Source organism: Elgaria multicarinata, chromosome 4 (genome assembly GCF_023053635.1).
Source record: "Elgaria multicarinata webbii isolate HBS135686 ecotype San Diego chromosome 4, rElgMul1.1.pri, whole genome shotgun sequence".
In the NCBI taxonomy this organism is placed as follows: Eukaryota; Metazoa; Chordata; class Lepidosauria; order Squamata; family Anguidae; genus Elgaria; species Elgaria multicarinata.
This window is the reverse complement of record NC_086174.1, coordinates 19,266,848-19,288,772: the sequence shown is the minus strand read 5'-3', so window position 1 is coordinate 19,288,772 and position 21,925 is coordinate 19,266,848. Positions and strand designations below refer to the sequence as shown.

Sequence of the window (21,925 nt, the reverse complement as noted above, 5' to 3'; positions counted from 1 at the left end):
ATGCTCCAGCCCCTTGATCACTTTAGTTGTCCTTTTCTGCACTTCCATCGTCCGTCACCAATGGACTATGCTGGCTAGGAATGGTGGGAGTTGCAGTACCGGCCCCAAAAGCCAAGGGGACACATAAGTGCTTGGAGATATGGAGGGAATGATACCCGTTGCACTCTCACAAAGTACCATGAAGGGTCTGAAATGCGTCGAAGTTCTTTCATTACATTAAATGTCCTTTTCTCTACCCCTTTGCCCTGGGTAGGAGTATAGAGGATGGTTGCATCGGCAGAATAGAGAGGCTTGCTTTGTTCAAGCAATGTGTGCAGGAATGCTACAGCTGTGCAACCTCATCCTATTTTTCTGCCACTGAGCGGCTCTTTGGTTTTGCAGCCTGATGGTGACCGACAACCTTTCCGCCTCTTAAATGGACTGACTTGGGCAGGGGGCGCAGTAACATGTTCTTTTGCAGGGACGCATGATGGGGCATAGATCAGCTTAGACTGGCTGGGAAGAAGAGAGCCCTGCTGGGGAGGAGCATATAATATAAGGCTCCTTTCCTCCTAGCCAATAGGTGATCTCTGCTCAGAGGTAACAGTGGGGATTAATCCAGGGGGAATTTCTCCAGGGGGCGAGGCTTAGAGGCAAAGATCCACCCCTTGGAGGAACCCAAGGTGGCTCTGCGGGTCAGATTAGGCCCGCAAGGCCTGAGATTCCACATCCCTGGCATATATTCCGTTGTGATTTCTCCTCGGTATCTGCCTTTAATGACTAGTATTGAAAGCAACAGTGGTGTGTTGTACTGAACCTATTTATTTATTTATTGCATTTTTATACCGCCCAATAGCCGAAGGTCCTTGGGCGGTTCACAAAAATTTAAACCATTCAGTATAAAACAAACGGTATAAAAACATGATATAAAATACAATATAAGAGCACAACCAGGATAAAATGAGCAGCAGTGCAGAAATTTAAAACCAGAGTGAGAGAGGAGGTGGCAGCACCAGAAAATAACTTTATCAAAGCAGAGTGGGTTTCTTCTGGCCTTGATTTTGAAAGAATAAGTTGAGCAAGTGTGGCAACCCCGGGGGTGGGTGGGTACGTGTGATGCTTTAGGTCCCCAGAGGGCCACTGAGGGGCTGTAGCCCAAGTAGAGGTCATACTTTGTGTGGGGAAGGCACCAGGTTCAGTCCCTGACAACTCTGGTTAAAAGGATCTTGAGCAGCAGCCTGTTAAAATAAACACTCCTGTGTTACAAGGAGAGCCAGTGTGGTGTAGTGTTTAGAGTGTTGGACTGGGAGCCGGGAGTCCCCACTCAGCCATAAAGTCACAGACTCTCAGCCCAACCTACTTCACAGGGATGTTGTTGTGAGGATAAAATAGGGAGGAGGATGATTATGTATATGCCACCTTGGGTTCTTTGGAGGAAAAAAGGCAGGATATGAATGTAATAAATAAAATAATCAAAGGTCTAGTGGTCTGATACGATATAAGACAGCTTCATGTGTTCATATGTTCAAGTTCTCCTATGCAGTATTGGTTTTGAGGTCTCCCTTCCTTTGTGGCTTTCCCCCCCTCTTTGCCAACGTTGGGGCTTAATTCCAAGTAAGCATACCTGGCCTCTGAAAGCCAGTTATTGTGGCAAGTGGATAACTACAGTAGTTGTGAATAATCTGAATTCACTGGCCTTAAGCAAGCCTCTCTCTCCAGCCCCCTCCCCAATATTGCGATAAGAGTCTAACGGTGTTGTAAAGCAGAGGCCAAGGGCCTAATTCAGGTCCGCATTCCAGTGGAGTACTGGTCCAAAGGTAGAGGCCCGAAATGCAAAAATAATGCCAGCAATAGGGCCTGTTCAGACAACATGCTAAGCCACGGTTAGGCCGCTAACCCTTTTGCAGCAAATGGTGCGAAACATGACTATCTAGTTGCCGTGGTTAGGAACGGTTCACACAACACACTAAGCCATCGTGTTTAGCTCAAAATGCTTAAGCGCCGTGGCTTAGCATATGTTCTGAACAGGGTCGTAGTGTAGCTTAAAGCTCTTTCTGCCAGTAACTTAGCTTTATGAGAGGCATTTTGACCTTTTAGAAGGGGAGGGGGGCAAAAACTGAACAAAAGCTGGGAAACCATCCACCCATGGGTGGTTGGGGCAAAGAAGGTAAGGCCATGGGCAGGGGTGGGGACATAGTCATCTGGGGGAAACCTCTGCTGTAAAGATTACTGGGACAATATTCTTTGAATACTCTACAGCACTATGCAATGCTTACTGGTAATATATTAAGGGAAACGGAATTTAATCTTACTTTTTAGCGTCAGGGATAGTTTAGCTGAATCTTTGAAGGTTCCCTTTTCGGTTTGGGATCTCATTGTTTTAAGTATTTAGTAGGCATTAACATTCTAGATGGTAGTAAAGCAAACTGGCTGCAAGCTGTCGAGATCTTGGGCTCTTTTCAGTGTGCTTTTTCTGCCACCGTCGGGGAGTTGGCTGTTGGTACAAGATAAACCTTCTGTGCTATCTATCAGGAAAAGGACGGGGGAGTTGAAACATGTTGAGGTTAGCTCTAAGGCCACGGAAGTCCTGTGTGCTTGAATTGTTTCTCTCTCTCTCTTCCCCCCCTGTTTTTCAACTTGTCCCACCTGCAGGCTAAACTTGGTGGAGTCCTTTGTGGAGGATGCAGAACTCAGGCAGTCCCTTCAAGAAGATCTCCTCCGTCGCTTCCCGGACTTCAATCGGATAGCCAAGAAATTTCAGAAGAAAGCCACTCTGCAGGACTGCTACAAAATATACCAGGCGGTGAATCAGATACCTAATGTGATACAGGCACTGGAAAAAACTGACGGTAACACGCTTTTCCCCTCTTGCTCTGAATCTAAGGTTGCCGGTTTCATAAGCCTGGGAGGCATACAGAGTTGCTCCAAACTACTGGAGTCCTGGGCCAGATCTACACCAAACTGGACATAGTACTATGAAAGTGGTATATAAGAGGCAGGAGCCACACCAAGCAGGATATAGTGGGATGAAAGCTGTATGTTTTATGTGTCAATGGGCCCCAACAGTTGTCAGTGCACTTCCAATACTGCTAAGAAGCAGTAGTGTGGCTCCTGCCTCTTATATATTGTTTTCATACTGCTTTCATAGTGCAATGTCCTGCTTGGTGTAGATCTGGCCCTGGTTCATTTGTGGGCTCCATGAGGGAGAACTCTTAACTGCATTTACGATGACTGTTTTCCTCCTCCTTTCAGAGCCTGGGTGGTGATGTGAGCAGGCTTGGAGTGCAAGAGGAGGAACAGCTTTTATCCTCCAGTATAAAGGGCATTCTTTATCTCTTATTTTCCTTTTTATCTTTTCTAATACAAGAAGATAATGACGGATGCAATCCTACGCATGTTTAGATAGAAACAATTCTACAATTCCCAGGATGTCCCGGCTGGGAATTGTAGGACTTTTTTCTGTCTAAACATGCATAGGATTGCAGCCTAACAGCACAATCCTATGCTTGTCTGCTCAGAAATAAGTCCCACTGAGTTCAATGGGGCTTACCTCCAGGCATAAGGTTGCACAGAAAGGAAGTGCCCAGAATATGGAAAACAAGAGCAAAGGATTCTGGTAGTTGAGACAACCTGGGATGAAGATGATACTGTCTCATTCTCAGGATCTCTCACAAAAATGGAGTCATAAAACAATCAAAACGGGGAGAAATCAAAACTCAGTAAATTGATAAAACAGGAAGAAGGGCAAACCAAAAAAGACAGTTAAAAGCAGCTAATTGATGTGCTGAAAGGCCTGGGCAAATATAGAGGTCTCTGCCTGGCACCAAAAAGACACAAAACTGGGCAGCAGATGAACCTCTCTAAGAAGAATATTTCAGAGATGGGATGCCACAACTGAGAAGTCCCTGTTCCTGGTCATTATTCACCTTATCTGTAAAGGCAGGGTTACTTCGATATAACAAATCATGATATCAGCACTTTTCTGTGCCACGGGCCAGAGCATTCGAATGAATGGTCGCTATCGTTACTGCATGCCCTCTTTCACATGTGCACCCGAACTTACATGTGTTTATGCGTTTCTGGTGAACACGGAAACACACCTTTTCCAGAGGTGTGGTGCGCACACAGCAGATCTTGCCCTGTACTTCAACAAATGGGGAAGATTGGGTGCAATTCAGTCAAACCCTTTAATAAGGAAACATCCTCTACCGCTTCCTTGTGTTATGGATACCTTGTATTGCTTTATCTCTGTTCTGAAGTCGAAAATATTGCTTTGCATACTAATTTTTGACATGCGCTGTTAAGTTTCCTCCATTTTTTTTAAGACTTCAAGAGTGACATTTTCTCTAACAACATGAGTGCAATGACCAGGCTGTTCCCTCCTCTCTCCCTCAATATAATAAGTGTATCTTTGCAGGCTGGGCAATTCAAGGTTGTCATTTTTAGCCAAACTGTGAAGGTAAAGATCTGCCTCGCTCATTAAGTTAACAAAAGATGAACTTTGCTGACCTCTAATTCAAATGTGCTAGCAGCTGAGAAAGATTAAATGGAAACTTCTGATGAAAAAGTAATTTGTCAGCTTGTGAAATAGGGTGTGTGTGTGTGTGTTTAAATCATTTATATAGTGTTTGCCATTCTTGCCTGAGCATGACAAAGCAGGATTTGCAGAGTGCATGTGTTTGCTTTTAAAAACCCAACAAAACGAACGTAACATGTTAAACCACAGAGCCAGAAGTGCATTCTTTTTTACAAGTGGGCTCTGTAAGAAAAACTTTGCCATGTGAAAATGCTCTGGTTGAAGATGACAGCCATGCTCTCTGGCAGAATACTCCATTCCATGGAGTATCTCTCCCCCCCCCCCCATTCCGTGGACCCTCAGTCCTGATCGGGCTATTTTTGGGCTCTCTCCCATAGGGTTATTTTCCTTAAAGGTGTTTTGTGCTTCTACAGATTTGGGTCATCCCATGTCAGTTTTCTGATGTTTTCCAATTATGCATGGGTGGTACTGTTTTGGTGATCTTGGCATATCAGATTTGTTTTGCAAAACTAAAGAATCTCATCGTTTTGAACAAAAAGTTGTTTTGATTACAATCTGTGACCCTTTCTTCTTGTAATTTGGACAATTCCAGCCGTCACATTTTACAGCCAAGGTCATCGCAGGCACTGACCTGTTTTAACATATGCAATGAAATGTAATCCAAAATGTGTGTGTTATAAATGTCATTTCATACTTAGCTGCTAGGGTTATTGACTCCTCCTGTTAGTGTTGTGTTGTCTTGAACATGAATGTGTCTTTAAATGGCCTGGGTTGCACATGCGAACCTATGGTATGGGTCATTGAATTCTGGGCTGCCTTGTTGTGTGAACTCAGCTATGCTAACAAACCATGATTTGTTAACCATGAACAACCTGGGAAGAGAACCCATCGTTTGTTGTTACTTTGTGAACTCTTGGTTGCTTAACTGTGATTTGTCATTATGTGTGAACCCAGAACTGTGGATTGCTCATGAATTGTTTTGCCAGGCTACAGAATCAATGGGCAAGAGTGATAAAAAAAAATCACCGGCAGCCACTTTACATGCTGGTATTACATCACCGCAAAGGCACTCTTGATATGAGAAGGAGCAGGTGAAACAAACAACAAAAAAAACCTGGTTTGTTCAGTTATCTGCCAGACAAATCCTGGGAAGAGCAACAAACCACGGGCTAAATAAACCACAAGTTAGAATTATGTATGAACCAGGCCACTTATGAGATGGAAGCAAAATGCTACACAGCTCAGGAGTCTGAGGAACCAGGAGAAGTATAAAATCCTCTATATGCCTTGGAGAGGATGACATAAGTGACTGGCTTGCCAAGTGGTTACATGCACACACTGGCTTAATAAAAGGAGTTGATACGTTTGTGAAGGATCAGTCAGTCAGACTTGTTAGAGAGTGAGGGATGGCTGTCAATGGGGGCTGAGACTATCCTCATGGCTAATAAGGCTATCCATGGCTAGTAGTTGTGATGGCTATATACTACCCCCAGTATTGGAAGTGGTATGACTGTATAGCAGTTGGGGACCATGCGTGGGAGATGTTGCACTTGAGTCCTACTTGTGGGCTTCCCAGAAGTAGTTGGTTGGCCACTGTGGGAACCAAATGCTGGACTAGATGGACCCTTGGTCTGATTTAACATGGCTCTTCTTTTGTTCTTAATTCTTAAGTGTGTATTTTGTGTTTTGGCAGGAAACCATGATATGTTAGTGGAAGTGGTGTTCACCAAGCCTCTTAATGAGCTGCTCTCCGATTTCTCCAATTTCCAAAAGATGATCGAAGAAACTTTGGACATGAATACGGTAATGCAAAAGCAGAGTGATGCAGCCTAGTTTTGTCACATAGTTTTGCTAGATTATAATGCTGGCATTAGTATGCACGACTAGTTTATATTTGAAATATTTAACCCATCTTTCTAAAAATAGAAGGCCAACCAGTGAAATAGACTAAAAACAGCCATGTAGCAAAAAATGAGATCAAACGACAACACAGCTTAAGACAACTAAAGCTAGGAAGATTGGAAGAATTGGAATCCAGCAAATTCATTACACTGATCAGTGCCATATGCTGAATGAACCGTTTGCCTGGAAACTTAGCAGGAAAGATAGAAACAGATGGAGGTTTATTTAGGCAGGAAATTTTAACAGACTTGGCACCATCACAGAGAAGGCTCTGCTACCTGCAGCCACAGGACTCTCCGAGATAGGTAGAACATGCAGAGGGGTTTCCCTAGAAGATCTCCCACACTAGAGGCCTTTAAGAGGCAGCTGGACAGCCATCTGTCAGGTATGCTTTAAGGTGGATTCCTGCATTGAGCAGAGGGTTGGACTCAATGGCCCATGCTTTGAGATCTTCTGGAGAAGCCCTTCTTTCAGTCCCACCATCTTCACAGGTGCATTTGGTAGGAACATGGGAGACGGCCTTCTCAGGGGCTGCTCCAGTGCTTTGGAACTCTCTTCCCGGGAAAGCTAGGCTGGCTCCCTCCTTGATGTGCTTTCAGAAGCAGGCAAAAACTTGTTTGTTCCGACAGGCCTTTGGAGAATAATTTGGTCTTCCATCTATGTTAAGGTCTTGTAAAATTGTCATGCGTTTTAAACATTTAATGTTTTAATATTGCATTTTTTTAATTTTAATTTTTAATTTTTGTACATTTCTTTTCCTAGGTTTACAATGTATATGTTTTGAATTTTGTAAGGCTGCCTTGAGGCCCAGTATTGGGCAAAAGACGGGATACAAATAGTTATAATAATAATAATTATAGGCCCCTTCCAACTCTACATTTCTATGATTCTATGATCTGCAAGACATTGGAGGTTCATATTGGCAGAGACAAGCTTGCAGTGCACTTGTAATACACCAGTACAGTACTGCACTGGTGTATTGACAGGACATATTGATATACTTATTTACATCACAGGGCTGAACAAAAGCAAACAAATTAGAAGGCCATAAATCTTAAACTTCCTTCTCCAAGCCAATAACATCAGCATCTATGGATCACGTCTCGCATAACCCAGACCACCAAACGCCCCAAACGTAGAATGAAGTGCACCATGTCATGATGCTGGCATACCCAAATAGCTATGCACAGACAAATAGGGTCTCTCTCTCTCTCTCTCTCTCTCTCTCTCTCTCTCTCTCTCTCTGTGTGTGTGTGTAAAATGGTGCAGGAGAAACAAGTGTTAGGGAGGACTTCTTTTGAACAAGTCTCCCCATTCACATCAGTGGAAGGGGAAATTCTTACGGTGTATTGCAGTGGTTCTCAACCTTCCTAATGCCGCGACCCTTTAATACAGTTCCTCATGTTGTGGTGACCCCCAACCGTAAAATTATTTTCGTTCTTCTCTACACGATCCATTGTCATGGGATGGTTTGCTAATGAAAATAATACATAACAATAGCTTTAATAATACAAAAGATGATACATGACATAGTTCAGTCAATACAGTTTCCTAAGACCATCGGAAATATGTGTTTTCCGATGGTCTTAGGCGACCCCTGTGAAAGGGTCATTCGACCCCCAAAGGGGTCCCGACCCACAGGTTGAGAACCGCTGGTGTATTGGATGGAGCTCTGTGGGCATGGCAGAGCAACCAAGGCCAAAAGGCAATTATAATCGATGTGAGGACAAAGGATAGTTCAGGGTAAAACGTACAAGAAATATTATGCAGGTACGTTCTGGAAGTGGCGTGGGTGATAAAAATTCTAAAGGGGTAATATTTATTTCTTCACCTGGACGCATCATTCTCTCCACTACCACTAACCAGCCCCCCCCCGCCCCTTTTTAAAGGGAAAAAACTCAAATGGGAGATCCAGAACTTGTGAAGACAAATACAAGTATTCTAGTTGGAGCTGAAACTCCTGAGACGGTTAGGGCTCTTTTCCCACTTGCTTTCAGGACTAGTCTTCCTCTGCTCGGTTTCTCTTCTGAAGCTTCTCTTCGCTTTACTGCTGGATGTAAATGGGTTGTTTACACTCTTTGGTTTCTAAAGAAAAAACCCACCAAAGTAGATATTTTTAATAAAGCCTCCTAAAACACGCATTGCCAAGTTTTGTTAGCTTTTTCAAACCCATGGAAGTTAATTAAACCTGATGTTGGAGGGACAGCCGTGGTTACCGGAACAGTAAACTTTCCGCGGTGCAAGAGATCAGAGTTTTCCATGTCGAGATTTTATGAGCTTGCGTTTTAGCATTGAAAGCTGTAAGGATCTATCATTCTCCTCTTTAATAGAGTATGGTAAAGCCACAGGTTACCATAGCAACCAAATTATATTGCTAGCCTGTGCTGAGTAAACTTCCTGCTTATGGGCTGAGGTTTAGAGAGCCGCAGATATGTTGCATTATGTAACATCTAGTTATTACTGTTATTGATGAAGTGCTGTTGGTGTACTTTGCACTTTACAGAGTAAGCAGCAACGACAACAACATTGAAAAAGGGCCTGATTCTGAGAACTTACATTCTAAACTTTGACAGGACTGGGAGAGAAACAAAAAAAAAGGGAGAGATTTGTTTCTCGTCGTTATCTCCCACCTTTCCTCCAGATACCCCAGGGCAGTGGACATCATCCTTTTCCTCCTCTCCATTATATCCTCACAACAACCCTGTGAGGTAGGTTAGGCCGAGAGTCAGTGACTCGCCCAAAGTCACCCAAGTGAGCTTCATGGTTGAGTGAGGACTAGAACCCAAGTCTCCCGAGTCCTAATCCAACAGTCTAACCACTACACGACACTGACCTTGTTTAACAGCACGGCAAACCATGATGGTTAATCATTTTGAGCTAAACATTATGGCTTAGTGTGTTGTGTGAACCATAACATAGTGGCCTGGTTCAGACATCACGCTAAACCATGCTGCTTAACCACAAAATGGTTTATTTATTTATTTTTATTTATTACATTTTTATACCGCCCAATAGCTGAAGCTTTCTGGGTGGTTCACAAAAATTAAAACCATGAAGAGCATAAAAACAACCAACAAATTTAAAACGCACATACAAAATACAATATAAAAAGCACAACCAGAATAAAACCACACAGCAAAAAAAATGAGATTAAAACAGCAAAGTTTAAATTTAAGTTAAATTAGGTGTTAAAATACTGAGAAAATAAAAAGGTCTTCAGCTGGCGACAGAAAGAAAACAATGTAGGTGCCAAGCGAACCTCTCTGGGGAGATCATTCCACAGCCAGGGTGCCACAGCAGAGGAAGCCCTCCTCCTAGTAGCCACCTGCCTCACTTCCTTCGGCAGGGGCTCACGGAGAAGGACCCCTGTGGATGATCTTAAGGTCTGGGCAGGCACATTTGGGAGGAGGCGTTCCTTCAAATAACCTGGCCCCAAACCGTTTAGGGCTTTAAGTGTTAATACCAGCACTTTGAATTGGGTCCGGACCTGGACTGGCAGCCGATGAAGTTGTAGAAGGACTGGCGTGATATGATCTCGCCGGCCAGTCCCTGTTAGTAACCGTGCTGCCCTGTTTTGTACCAGCTGAAGTTTCTGGACCGTTTTCAAAGGCGGCCCCACGTATAAAGCATTGCAGTAATCCAAACGAGAGGTTATGAGAGCATGGTTAACTGTAGCTAGGCTATCTCTGTCCAGATAAGGGCGTAGTTGGTATATCAGCCTAAGCTGATAAAAGGTGCTCTTTTAAGGTTAATGCATTCCCTTAACCATTTTGTGGTTAAGCAGCATGGTTTAGTGTGTTATCTGAACCAGGCCAGTGTGTCACATGAACCATTCCTAACCGTGATGGCTAGATAATCATGTTTTAAACACGCTGACCAACCACTTGCTGCAAAAGGGTTAGTAGCCTAACCATGGCTTAGCGTGTTGTCTGGACAGGCTCTTGGGAGGTGACTGTGTCTTCCTCATAGAGTAGCCTTCCTCATCCTGGTGTCCTCCACATGTGTTGGACTGCAACTCCCATCTGTAAAATGGAGGGAAAAACAACAGCATTGTGGGTAAGTAGTTCAGCTTGTTCTGGAGGTGGCTGCAGTCCCTCTGAAGCACCACTTGGGGCTGCTTTTTGATTTGGCTGCCTTTGGATGCCTAGGAGATACCTGTGCTGTGAAATTCAGTTCGTGTGCCAGCATTAACTAGAGGAAGGTGATAGAAACAGTCTGGCTGCTAACCATGCTCTGATAATATCCTGATAATGTTACTCAGGGCCCCCCAACCTCTTTCGGTCAGTGGACACACGTAGAATTTTGAGAGAGAGTGCCTCAGGCACTCTCACCAATTGACTGCCATGGGTGGCATTCGCCCTTTAGGCACGGCCAGTCACAAAACACTTATTTCCCAGAAGGCAGCTGTTGGGACTAGAAGAAATATACCTGAGAGAACGCCTCCGATTGGAATCCACCAGGGGAAGAGCCTTCAGCCTGGTGGCGCCCCTCCTGTGGAATTCCCTGTCTCTGGAGGTCAGGCAGGCACCAACCTTGTACTCCTTTCGGCGCCTCCTGAAAACGTCTTTATTCCAAGAAGCCTTTCTTTAACATGCAGCCTTGGATTTCTGTTTTTGCTTCTTTTAAATTTTGTTTTAACGGTTTTATTCTGTTTTTATTTTTATTTTACCTTGTACACCACTCTGAAATTTTTCAATCGGGAGCGGTATATAAACATTCTAAATAAATAAATAAATAAAACTTGCCCAAGAACCTAAGTAAAAGGCAGAGGTTGGGACCTGAGCTCCAAAACACACAAAACCACTCTGGAATGCAAATAAAGATGGCGCTGGAGGTCAGCCCTTCGATTTGCAGCATGCCAGCTTCCCAGGGGAAAAAATAAATGCATAACTGAAAAACACTTAAATGGAATTAAAACCAAGACGGGCAGGGAGCAAGGTTTCGGTGGGCACTGGGGCTGCTGCAATGCACTGTATGTGAGACTGGTAGACCATATGGAACACATTGCACCAGTTCATAAACAACGTTACTGGCTACTGGTCCAATTCCAAGTGCAATCCGAAGTGCTGATATTAACCTTGAAAGCCCTACAACTTTCAAGGGACTGAAGTATCACCACATCCGGGGAATGCTTAGCCCAAACAGGCTCACTCAGTGTCTTTTTCTGTTATCTTTTGACTACAACGTCCTTGTTTACCCAGGCTTTAACTATTATAATCTGGACTTGTATCCAATGTTAATTTAACGTATGTCCCATTCATTTCAGTGGGTCTAATCTAAGCAAGACTAACATTGCATACAACTAATGTAGTTCATTTCTCTTGAAACGGGACTTTATAATTGCCGTGCTGCTTTTGTTCTAAGTGTATAGTAACCCACTGTCAATAGCCTAATTTCAGAACAGAGCTGAAGAAATTGAATATGGGCTTCTGATACTTCTCTATACTAGGAACAAAAGCAGCTGCCTTAAAGGGCCTGTTCAGACAACACGCTAAGCCACGGTTAGGCCACTATCCCTTTTGCAGCAAGTGGTTAGTGTGCGTGTTTAAACCGTGGTTATGTAGCCACCATTGGTAGGAATGGTTCGCACAACATGCTCAGCCATAACGTTTCGCTCAAAACACTTAATCATTATGGTTTAGCGTGTTGTCTGAACAGGATCACTCAGTCAGATCTTTGGTCCATCTAGACAAGTATTGTCCAGCAGCTCTCCAGGGTTTATGGCAGGAGATTTTTCCAGCCCTACTGGAGATGCGTTGACGAAATAGCAATAGGATGACTTGGACGATATCTGATCCCGATCCTCCAATGGCGTGGTTGGGAAGTGAGGGTCCGACGTTCTGCTTCTGACATCCACACAGTCAGAATGTGTGTAAAATCCAATACATACAGACCCAGACCATGTGCTTGATTTATGGATTCCATCTGGTAAACAATCTGTGCCTCTTCATATCAAATTTTATGCATGTAGGTCATATTCAAAATCTTACGCCCACACTGGGATGTCCAGGGATAGTGGAACTGGGTCAGACGTGTTTATTTTATTCATTTTACTGTACTTTTAAACAACCCAATAACTGATGTTTTCTGGACAGTGTACAGAACGTTAAAAACCAGGAACTACAAACATTAAAACAAAATAAAAACAGTGCAGAATAAAACCAGCAGCAAAGAATAAAACCGATATAACATCATAAAACCAAATTAAAACTACCAGCAGAATAAAGGCGCTAAAGCTGTTGTGATAAAAAAAGATCTTCACCTGGCACCAGAAAGACTACAGTGTAGGCACCCGGTGAGCCTCTTAGAGGAGAGCATTCCACAAACGGAGTGCCACCACTGAAAAGGCCCTCTCTCTTGCAGCCTCACCTCATTTGGCAGGAGCACCTGAAGAAGAACTTTGTATAGTTATCTTAATGTCCATGTAGGTAAATGGGATGGATAGGGAACTAAACCATAACACAAATGAGCCAGAGTGTGGAGAGGAATTATCCACATTGGCCCAGTCTAAATCAGATCCATGTTCTCTGTACCATTACCACCATTCTCTCTTTTCAAAATGTAATGGCCATCATCCCTCTAGGACAGCCTTGGCCAACCTGGTGCACTTCAGATGTGTTGGACTGCAACTCCCATCATCCAGCCCACGTGGCAGTGGCTTTCAAAGATGGTTTCCATTACATGGAGTATTAACAGGCAGGCTCCAGGCATTAGCTGTACAATTGATTTGTTTATCTGTTGATCAACATACTTATGCATTTAGAAACATTAATATATTATAAATAAGCCTCAAGACTTAACAGGTAGTTTGAGTGGCAGCATTTATTCTTACCATCAGAATAGATCTAAATGTCAGAGTAGGTGCGGATAGAACCAAGAGGAGAGAAGAAATGTGGTCACTGATTTTGTTTGGAAAAATTAAATAGCTTTGGATTATGAAATATTTTCTTGTTGAATATAAGACAAGGTGTTTCTATATTGTTACCCAGCCTTTACTCCCCTCCCACAATGATTTCCAAAAAAATACGTAATAAGGAGACTTTTATAAAAAGACTAGAGAAGTAAAATTTCTGGAAATAATGAAGCCAAGGGGGGCATATATTTTTTAATCTTCTCTAACACTTCTGGCACTGTTATTCCTTCCATTCTTTATTAATATTATTGATCTAATGTATGTTTTACTGATAGACATTTAGGGATGCTCGAAGTCATGCTCAGTTTCTCAACATGTGAGCAGAGTCACCATATCATAACATGGAAGAAAATGTGCATTCTGGACAGTTTGGGTTTTCTTCTATGGAGTCCTGTGTTTCTGGGGTTGTTCTTGATTAGATGCTGTAGTGGCCAATAAACATAGTTCTAACCACAAGCACACATATGGGAGCTGAAGTCCAAAATACCTAGGAAGCATTTGGTTGGGGAAGGCTGTTCTACAGCAACAAAAACACTTTAGATCTGTAAAGAATGCTAAAAGAAAAGTATTCCTGATTTAAGTCCTTTTCCCAGAAACAAACCTTTTTTTTTCCCCATATAGCTACAAAATTTCTGGAAATTTTACATCTCTACCCAAGGGTCCGCAATACTGTCTAACGAGCCTTGAGCGAGTATTCGGCAGCAGCAGTGAATACAGCAGCAGCGTTGGAAAGCTACTCGCTGCCCGTTTGTCCCTGGTCGCAGACAGGGTCCAGAATACATCCTCCAGTTGCCCATCAACTCTGTTACATAATGGCCTGATTAAGTTGCATTGTATTGTTTATTATTTTATTTACAATCTTTATATGCCAACCGATAACAAACATTCTTCTAGGCCAGCCTTCCTCAACCTGGGGCGCTCCAGATGTGTTGGACTACAACTCCCAGAATGCCCCAGCCAGATGCAGTCCAACACATCTGGAGCACCCCAGGTTGAGGAAGGCTGTTCTAGGCAGTTTACCGCATTTTTAAAACACACACACACACACACACACACACACACACACCAACCACATTCTCATTGAAATACAATAAAAAGAAAACATGGTGCTAAGATGAAAACAGCCGATTAAAACAAGAAACAGAGTTAAACCATCGGTCCATGGAGCCTGCAGCTCTCCAAGATCTGGGGCGCGCGTTCTGCTGCCAGAGAACCCTTTAACTGGCAGCGACTGACAAACACCTGCATGCAAAGCGTGTGTGGTGCCCTTGTGCTGGAGTGCAAGGGGTGTGTGGAAGTAAGAGAGAGAGAAATGACATGCCCTGAATCCAATCCTGACACACACACCCTCCCCTCAGGGGAGAGAGAGAGAGAGGGGTAAGGGGAGGTCTTGCTCCCCCTCCTACACAACTTATTTTTCTCTTTCGGAAGGTCTAACTTTGCACTTTCCCAAGCATCTTTGACTTATGCAGTGTTGGCATTCAGCTCTTCCTGGTCCTCAAGTAAACAAAGGATTTCTCTCTAGGAGCTGATAGTGGAGCGTGATCATAAAGCTTCATCCCCCCCTCCCTTTTCCTGCAGGCTCTAGATGACTTTAGTTTTGCTGCAGTGCAGGTTAGAATATAACACGGCTAGGTACAGAAAGCACATAAATCCTTTTTGGGATTTCATAATCATTTTTTTTTTATCACCCTTACAGGCTTGCGAGTGAAGTCAAGTAGCTGATAGGATATAAGGCTTGCATCTCTTACTATAATTCCCCCCAAAGCTTCTAGTAAAATTGAGGGTCTCTTTCCCCCCCCTCTCATTTTTCAGCAGTGTTGTGTATAAGAAACCCATTTCCCTGACGTGATGGCTGTTTTGAACATGTTTTTTTAACACAGACCTTGCCAGGAATCGTAGGACTAGCCACCATGGACTTAAAAGAAAAATTATCTTAAAAGAAAATGCTAGGGCTAGATTTAATAGAAGATGATTTCTGATTTTTGCTTTTGCAAACACATTCTATGAGCTTCCTCCAAGTGCAGAGTTGCTTTTTATATCTAGGACTCCCTTTAGTTGGTATTTTGATGTGTTATCTGTGGGCAAGTCGTTGTGCTGGAATGGATGCAACTAGGTACCTGATGTGGAAAGACTTTTATTTGTAATTAATGAATCAAAAAACAAAGCAAGCTGCTTTCATTTTTTTAAACACAAATGCCATGCTGGATCAGAGCAAGGGTCCATCTAGTCCAGCACTCTCTTCACACAGTGGCCAACCAGCCATCAGCCAGGGATGAACAAGCAGGACATGGTTACAACAGCACCCTCCCACCCATGTTCTCCAGCAACTGGCTTATTGCCTTGAATATTGGAGATGGCACACAACCTTAAGGGCTAGTAGCCATCGATAGCCTCCGCCTCCAGGAATTTATCCAACCCCCTTTTGAAGCCATCCAGATTGGTGGCCATCACTACATCCTGTGGTAGTGAGTTCCATAACTTAACTATGCACTGTGTGAAGAAGTACTTCCTTTTAACTGCCCAGAGAGCTTCGACTATTGGGCGGTATAAAAATGTAATAAAATAAATAAATAAATAAATTTATTTGCCCTGAATCACCCACCAATCAGCTTCATGGGATGACCCCGGGTTCTAGTATTTTGAGAGAGGGAGAAAAATGCCTCCCTATCCACATTCTCCATCCCATGCATAATTTTGTACACCTCTATCATGTCTCCCCTTAGCCTCCTTTTTTCCAAGCTAAACAATCCCAGTTAATGAAACATTCCCTCATAGGGGAGATGCTCCAGCCCCTTAATCATTTTAGTTGCCCTTTTCTGCACTTTTTTGAGCTCTATAATATTTTTAGGTGTGGTGACCAGAGCTGTACACAGTACTCTAAGCGTGGTCGCACCATAGATTTGTATAAAGGCAGTACGATACTGGCCGTTTTATTCTCAATTCCTTTTCTTATAATGCCTAACATGGAGTTTGCCTTTACAGTGGCTGCACACTGGGTGGACATTTTCATTGAGCTGTCCACCACAATCCCAAGATCTCTTTCTTGTTCGGTTGCTGCCAACTCAGATCCCATTAGGTTATACTTGAAGCTGGGTTTTTTTTGCCCCAACGTGCATCACCTTACACTTGCTTACATTGAACCGCATCTGCCATTTGGACGCCCACTCTCCCAGCCCAACATACTCTGATATGGCATGGATATGGGGGGCGGGGGGAAGTACTTCTGAAGAGTTAATTTGGTGGGTATGCCACTTTGAGGACGAAAGCCATTTTTTAAAAAGGAAAATAATAGCAGAGATCCTCAGGAATGGTGAATTTATACCTTACAGGAGCAAAGTGTCTTGAATCGTTTGTAAGAAACAATTTGTGGTTGGGAAGTCTTGAGCATTGTCCGCCACAACCAAGACTTCCAGCTACCTGCAGTGAACAAAGGTCCTTGCATTTCCACCTCCAAATGTTTCATTATTAATAGAAGCCACCTCGCTCCCAAGGCCCTAGAGAAGCAATAGCGATCATGAGAACTAGCCGCAAAGCATACCGGTGGATCATTGTGTTCGGCTTTCCGTTTCTCAACCTGTTGGGTGTGGCTGTCACACATTTGCGGTCCGGGAACCTGGATTATCTGAGCTTCCTAGCCCTGTTTGAAATATTTCTGTATGCTGCAGTAGAGCTAATGCTTGGCCAGGCTGATGTTTTTTCAGCCTTCTTCTAGTCTTTCTTTTTTTCCTTTTACCGCTAGTTCAACCCTGTGAATACCCACTTTGCGAAGGAGAGGAACAATTCTTGCCTGGCAGAATTGCTTCTCAGGTTCTTATTTCTCGGGTTCCCTTGTGACTCTCTAGCTCAGCCTTCACCAACCTGGAGCCCTCCAGATGTGCTGGACTACATTCTGGGAGCTGTGGTTCAACACAGCTGGAGAGCACCAAGTTGAGAAGGCTGCTCTGGAGAAGCAGCCTGATGAACTTTTCCACTGGCTGGTTCATCTTCCGTACTCCTTCCCTGCGCGGTGGTGCTGACATCCTGGGAATGAGGTCGGCCACCTCTGCGTTCCCATCCTCTCTTTCGCTAATGTGTCCCTGCTGGGTAGATGTGAAAACATCAGTGTGACAAAACGATCACGGAAACAGCTGCATCTCTTCACAGATACTCTTCCAAGCAGAAGGCAGCCCCCAGGAGGGTGCGCGTTCTGTTTTGAATCTGCTCTGACATGTCACTAATAGGAATGCAAGTTGGGTTTCCATGTAAAAACTTTGCCTGAAGGGCCGTTTGGTCCAGCATCCATTTTGTGACAGCGGCTGGTCAGAGGCCTCTGGGAAGCCCGCAAGCAGGGTGCAAAAACCGTGGCCGTGTACTGCAGCCTTCTCGAACTGGGCCCCCTCCAGATGTGCTTGAATACAATTCCCATCCACCCTATTGGGGAGAATGGGAACTGTTCTGTGAGCTCACACAGAATATTGGGCTCAAGTTACAGGAAACCAGAATCCAGCTGGACATCAGGAAAAACTTCCTGACTGTTAGAGCAGTACGACAATGGAACCAATGACCCAATGAGGTGGTGGGCTGTCCCACACAAGAGACCTTCAAGAGGCAGCTGGACAGCCATCTGTCAGATATGCAATAATAATAATAATAATAATAATAATAATAATAATAATAATAATAATAATATTATAATAATTTCTTACCCGCCTCTCCCTTTGGATCGAGCTTTAAGATGGATTCCTGCATTGAGCAGGGGGCTGGACTCGATGGCCTTATAGGACCCTTCCAACTTTACTATTCTATGAGGACAGGGCTTGTACTCAAGCACATCTGGAGAGGGGGCGGTTACCATGCTGTTTTCCCGTCTGAAAACAGTATTCTCACACAGCTTATAATGGTGGAAGCTCCACTTGGCCATGATGGCTGATTAACCATCGTGGCTTAATGGGATATCTGGCTCAGCCATACTACAAGCAAGAAGGATCTTTAAATGTGAGCCAATAGTGTGATGTGGCTGCAAAAAAAAGAGCAAATGCTATTTTAGGCTGCATTAATAGAAGCATAGGTTCCTCCTGGTTAGGCCCCATCTTGAGTACTGCGTCCAGTTCTGGGCACCACAATTGAAGAAGGATGTAGACAAGCTGGAGTGTGTTCAGAGGAGAGCAGTTCACCATCATCTGGATCTTTAGACCTTGCCTTTTAACAATTGGACACAATGCGAACATGAGATAAAATATTCATATCAAATTCAATGAAATTCAGCCTAAAAACAGCAGAATCAGCAGTAGTTCAAAGCAGTAGCAGTATATACAATCCAAGCCAATACAATTTTATATTGCATTTTATATTATGGTTTTATACTGTTGTTTTATACTTGAATATTTTTAATTTTTGTGAACCGCCGAGATAGCTCCGGCTATTGGGTGGTATAGAAATGAAATAAATAAATAAATAAGCCAAGATCCCCCCCCCCCCACCAAAAGCCTTCTTAAATACAATGGGTTTTTGTCACCCACCAAAATGCGAGCAGCTTGAGCAGATGACCGAATAAGACTTGCTCAGCTGATGGCCTGCACCTAGTCTGGAAGTTTGCATTCCTAGCAGAGTCACCAGGAATCGGTCTTGAGAGTGGACGGGGTGGAGAGGCTGACTCTGCTGTAGACCTGACAGCTTGGATGGTTTTCAGCAGCTCATCCGCCCGCTTTTTCCTGAAATGTCATCCACTTCAGGTAGGCCTGTCTACTTGTCTCTCCGGCTGGCAGCCTGCTTGGAGTGACATTGACGCCTGAGAGTTAGGTCATATTGGCTTTGGGATTTCCCTGGATCCCTGTTGTGGTTGTTTATCGCTCAAGTGACAGAAGCCAGACTCCAAGAAGGGACTGGGTCGAACACGGTTTTGCTTGATCTTCCCTCGCATGGGCCGTGTCCCCACACTAAGTTCGATTCCCCCTCCCGACTCCGTAAAGGACTTGGGGATCTTCATAGGTGCTATGTGGTTTGAAGCAATTGTAATTCTGAGCCCTGCCCCATTACTAGGCCCTGCCTCGGCATATTTCTTTCTTTATGCATTTCTTTATTGTGTTTTTTTATACCGCCCAATAGCCGGAGCTCTCTGAGCAGTTCACAAAACAGCTAAAAACAAAGATATACATTAAAACATAGCTTAAAAATGTAATTAAATAAACAGCTGCGCAGTAAAAAGAAGTAAAACCAACATCAGCACTAAGATCTAAAAAGCACAACACAGTTTTGAAAAGCTGAATTTGTCACTGACATCTGCCTGCCGTTAATCCCCCAGCTCACCCTGGTGTTCTTATCAGCACTGGGTAGTTGGGTCTTTGAACCACTATTTAAATTTCCCACAATGCCTCAGAGAGACACTATGGTGGGGCATTATGGGAAGTTAAAATGGTGGCTCTAGCCTCTTGTTTCTGATTAGAGCACTGCTGTTGCCCATTGCCAGTTAGGCCCAGCAGGGGAGCAGCCCACAAGAAGGGATTTTGCCAGGGCCCTCCTCAAACTTGCAGTGTTTTATCAGCAATGAAATGCCAAATTCACTGGAGCTGTCTATTGCCACAAAAAGGGGAACCATAATCCATAAGACTGAAACAACTGGGCATGTTTAACCTGGAGAAGAGAAGATTGAGGGGAGACATGATAGCACTCTCCAACTTAAAAGGTTGTCACACAGAGGAGGGCCAGGATCTCTTCTTGATCATCCCAGAGTGCAAGACACGGAATAACAGGCTGAAGTTACAGGAAGCCAGATTCCAGCTGGACATCAGGAAAAACTTCCTGACTGTTCGAGCAGTACAACAATGGAATCAGTTACCTAGGGAGGTTGTGGGCTCTCCCACACTAGAGGCCTTCAAGAGGCAGCTGGACAACCATCTGTCAGGGATGCTTTAGGGTGGATTCCTGCATTGAGCAGGGGGTTGGACTTGATGGCTTTATAGGCCCCTTCCAACTCTACTATTCCATGATTCTATGATAAATGGCATTACCCTCTCCTGATTAAAAGACTTCATTAGAGTACCTTTTGAGGGTGGAAATACTGGATGGCTGGTATAGCACAGTGGTTAAGAGACTGAGGAGGTCCCTAGTTCGAATCTTGCCTGTACATGGTTGTGGACAAGTCAATCTCTCATGGTCTTGGTTTTCCCACCCACAATATGGAGCTAGTAGTGTTGTCTTAACTTTACTGGGAGAGGGAAAAGTTTTTTCGTTTTATTTTTTGAAGGATTACAACCAAATAATTACAACCAGTAAAAAAATACTGTGTTAATGATTTATTGAATTTCTCCAGTGTGTGTAGCAATATGCACTCCATGTGTTCTTGCTGTTAGCTCTTTTTAGATATCTCAAAGGCAGCCTGAATAAACTCACTGTTGCCACTGAGACCTTATTAGACTAGACTTAGATTCACTGTGATGGGCATACAAAGTTCATCTGTATTCCAAATCGTTTGCTCTTTGGAGAAGGGTGGTGGTGTTATTCATGAGTCCAAGAGCCAACAAACCACCTTAAAAATTCTTTCTTGGATGATGTAACTTCAGATTGCAGGTGGGGAATTTGTTTTTTTATTTTTTAAAATACTCCCTCGCTTTAAGTAGATCCCTACATTTAGAAGAGTTGAGACTGCATCCCTACACATGCAGTCTCTCATCTCCTGGATGAAGTGCAATGTGCTGTAGGGCAACCCTGGGCTACCTTCACAAGCAAGCTGATAGAGAAAAGTTCTGTTCTAACCTAGGGTGACCATATGGAAAGGAGGACAGGGCTCCTGTAACTTTAAAAGTTGTCAAGAAAAAAGAATTTTAGCAGGTGTCATTTGTATGCATGCAGCACCTGGTGAAATTCCCTCTTCATCACAACAGTTAAAGCTGGAGGAGCCCAGACCTCTTTTGTATCTGGTCAAGAGGGCAGGGCTACTGCAGCTTTAACTGTTATGATGAAGAGTGAATTTCACCGGATGCTGCATTCATACAAATGACACCTGCTGAAATTCCCTTCTCAATACAACTGTTAAAGATACAGGAGCCCTGTCCTCCTTTCCATATGGTCACCTGGCACTTTAATAAACCTTTTACTAATAATATTATTGTAGACGATTCCTTGGTTCCGCCCTTGCCTTTGGCTTATTTTTTACTCCCCTATGGAGTTTTCCTTCTTTTCGCACGTCTTACAAATGACACCTGCTGAAATTCCCTTCTCAATACAACTGTTAAAGATACAGGAGCTCTGTCCTCCTTTCCATATGGTCACCCTATCTAACCTGCTGATGTGCTAATTTTGAATATGCATGGAGTTTTTGTGAGAGGGCATTCAAAAACATACACTGTAATGGCAGAGTCCCCCCTCTCCCAAAGACTTCGCCATGTGATTTTTGCTGAAAGTGCTGATCACTCCTTGGGTTGCAAAATGGACCAAATGGAGCATTCTGTGGACATAACGTACCTTTCATGAATATTTTGTTTGGACACTGAGATCGAGTGAATCAAAGTCTTTTTGTTGTTTTTATGCTTTTATGGTTTTAAACTTTGTATATTGATTTTTAATGTTCAACGTTTTAATCTTTGTAAACCTCCCAGAGAGCTTCGGCTATGGGG

The 21,925-nt window shown here is 43.6% G+C and overlaps 1 protein-coding gene across 1 annotated transcript in view; it reads left to right on the top strand.

Moving 5' to 3' along the window:
* The window catches only part of MSH2 (mutS homolog 2), an 87,525-nt gene that overhangs the window by 39,848 nt on the left and 25,752 nt on the right, over positions 1 to 21,925 (top strand). Inside the window, exons 7-8 of the mRNA XM_063123885.1 lie at positions 2,632 to 2,828; positions 6,210 to 6,319. Of these exons, the coding sequence (XP_062979955.1) occupies positions 2,632 to 2,828; positions 6,210 to 6,319 (307 nt within the window). The remainder of the gene's footprint in view (positions 1 to 2,631; positions 2,829 to 6,209; positions 6,320 to 21,925) is intronic.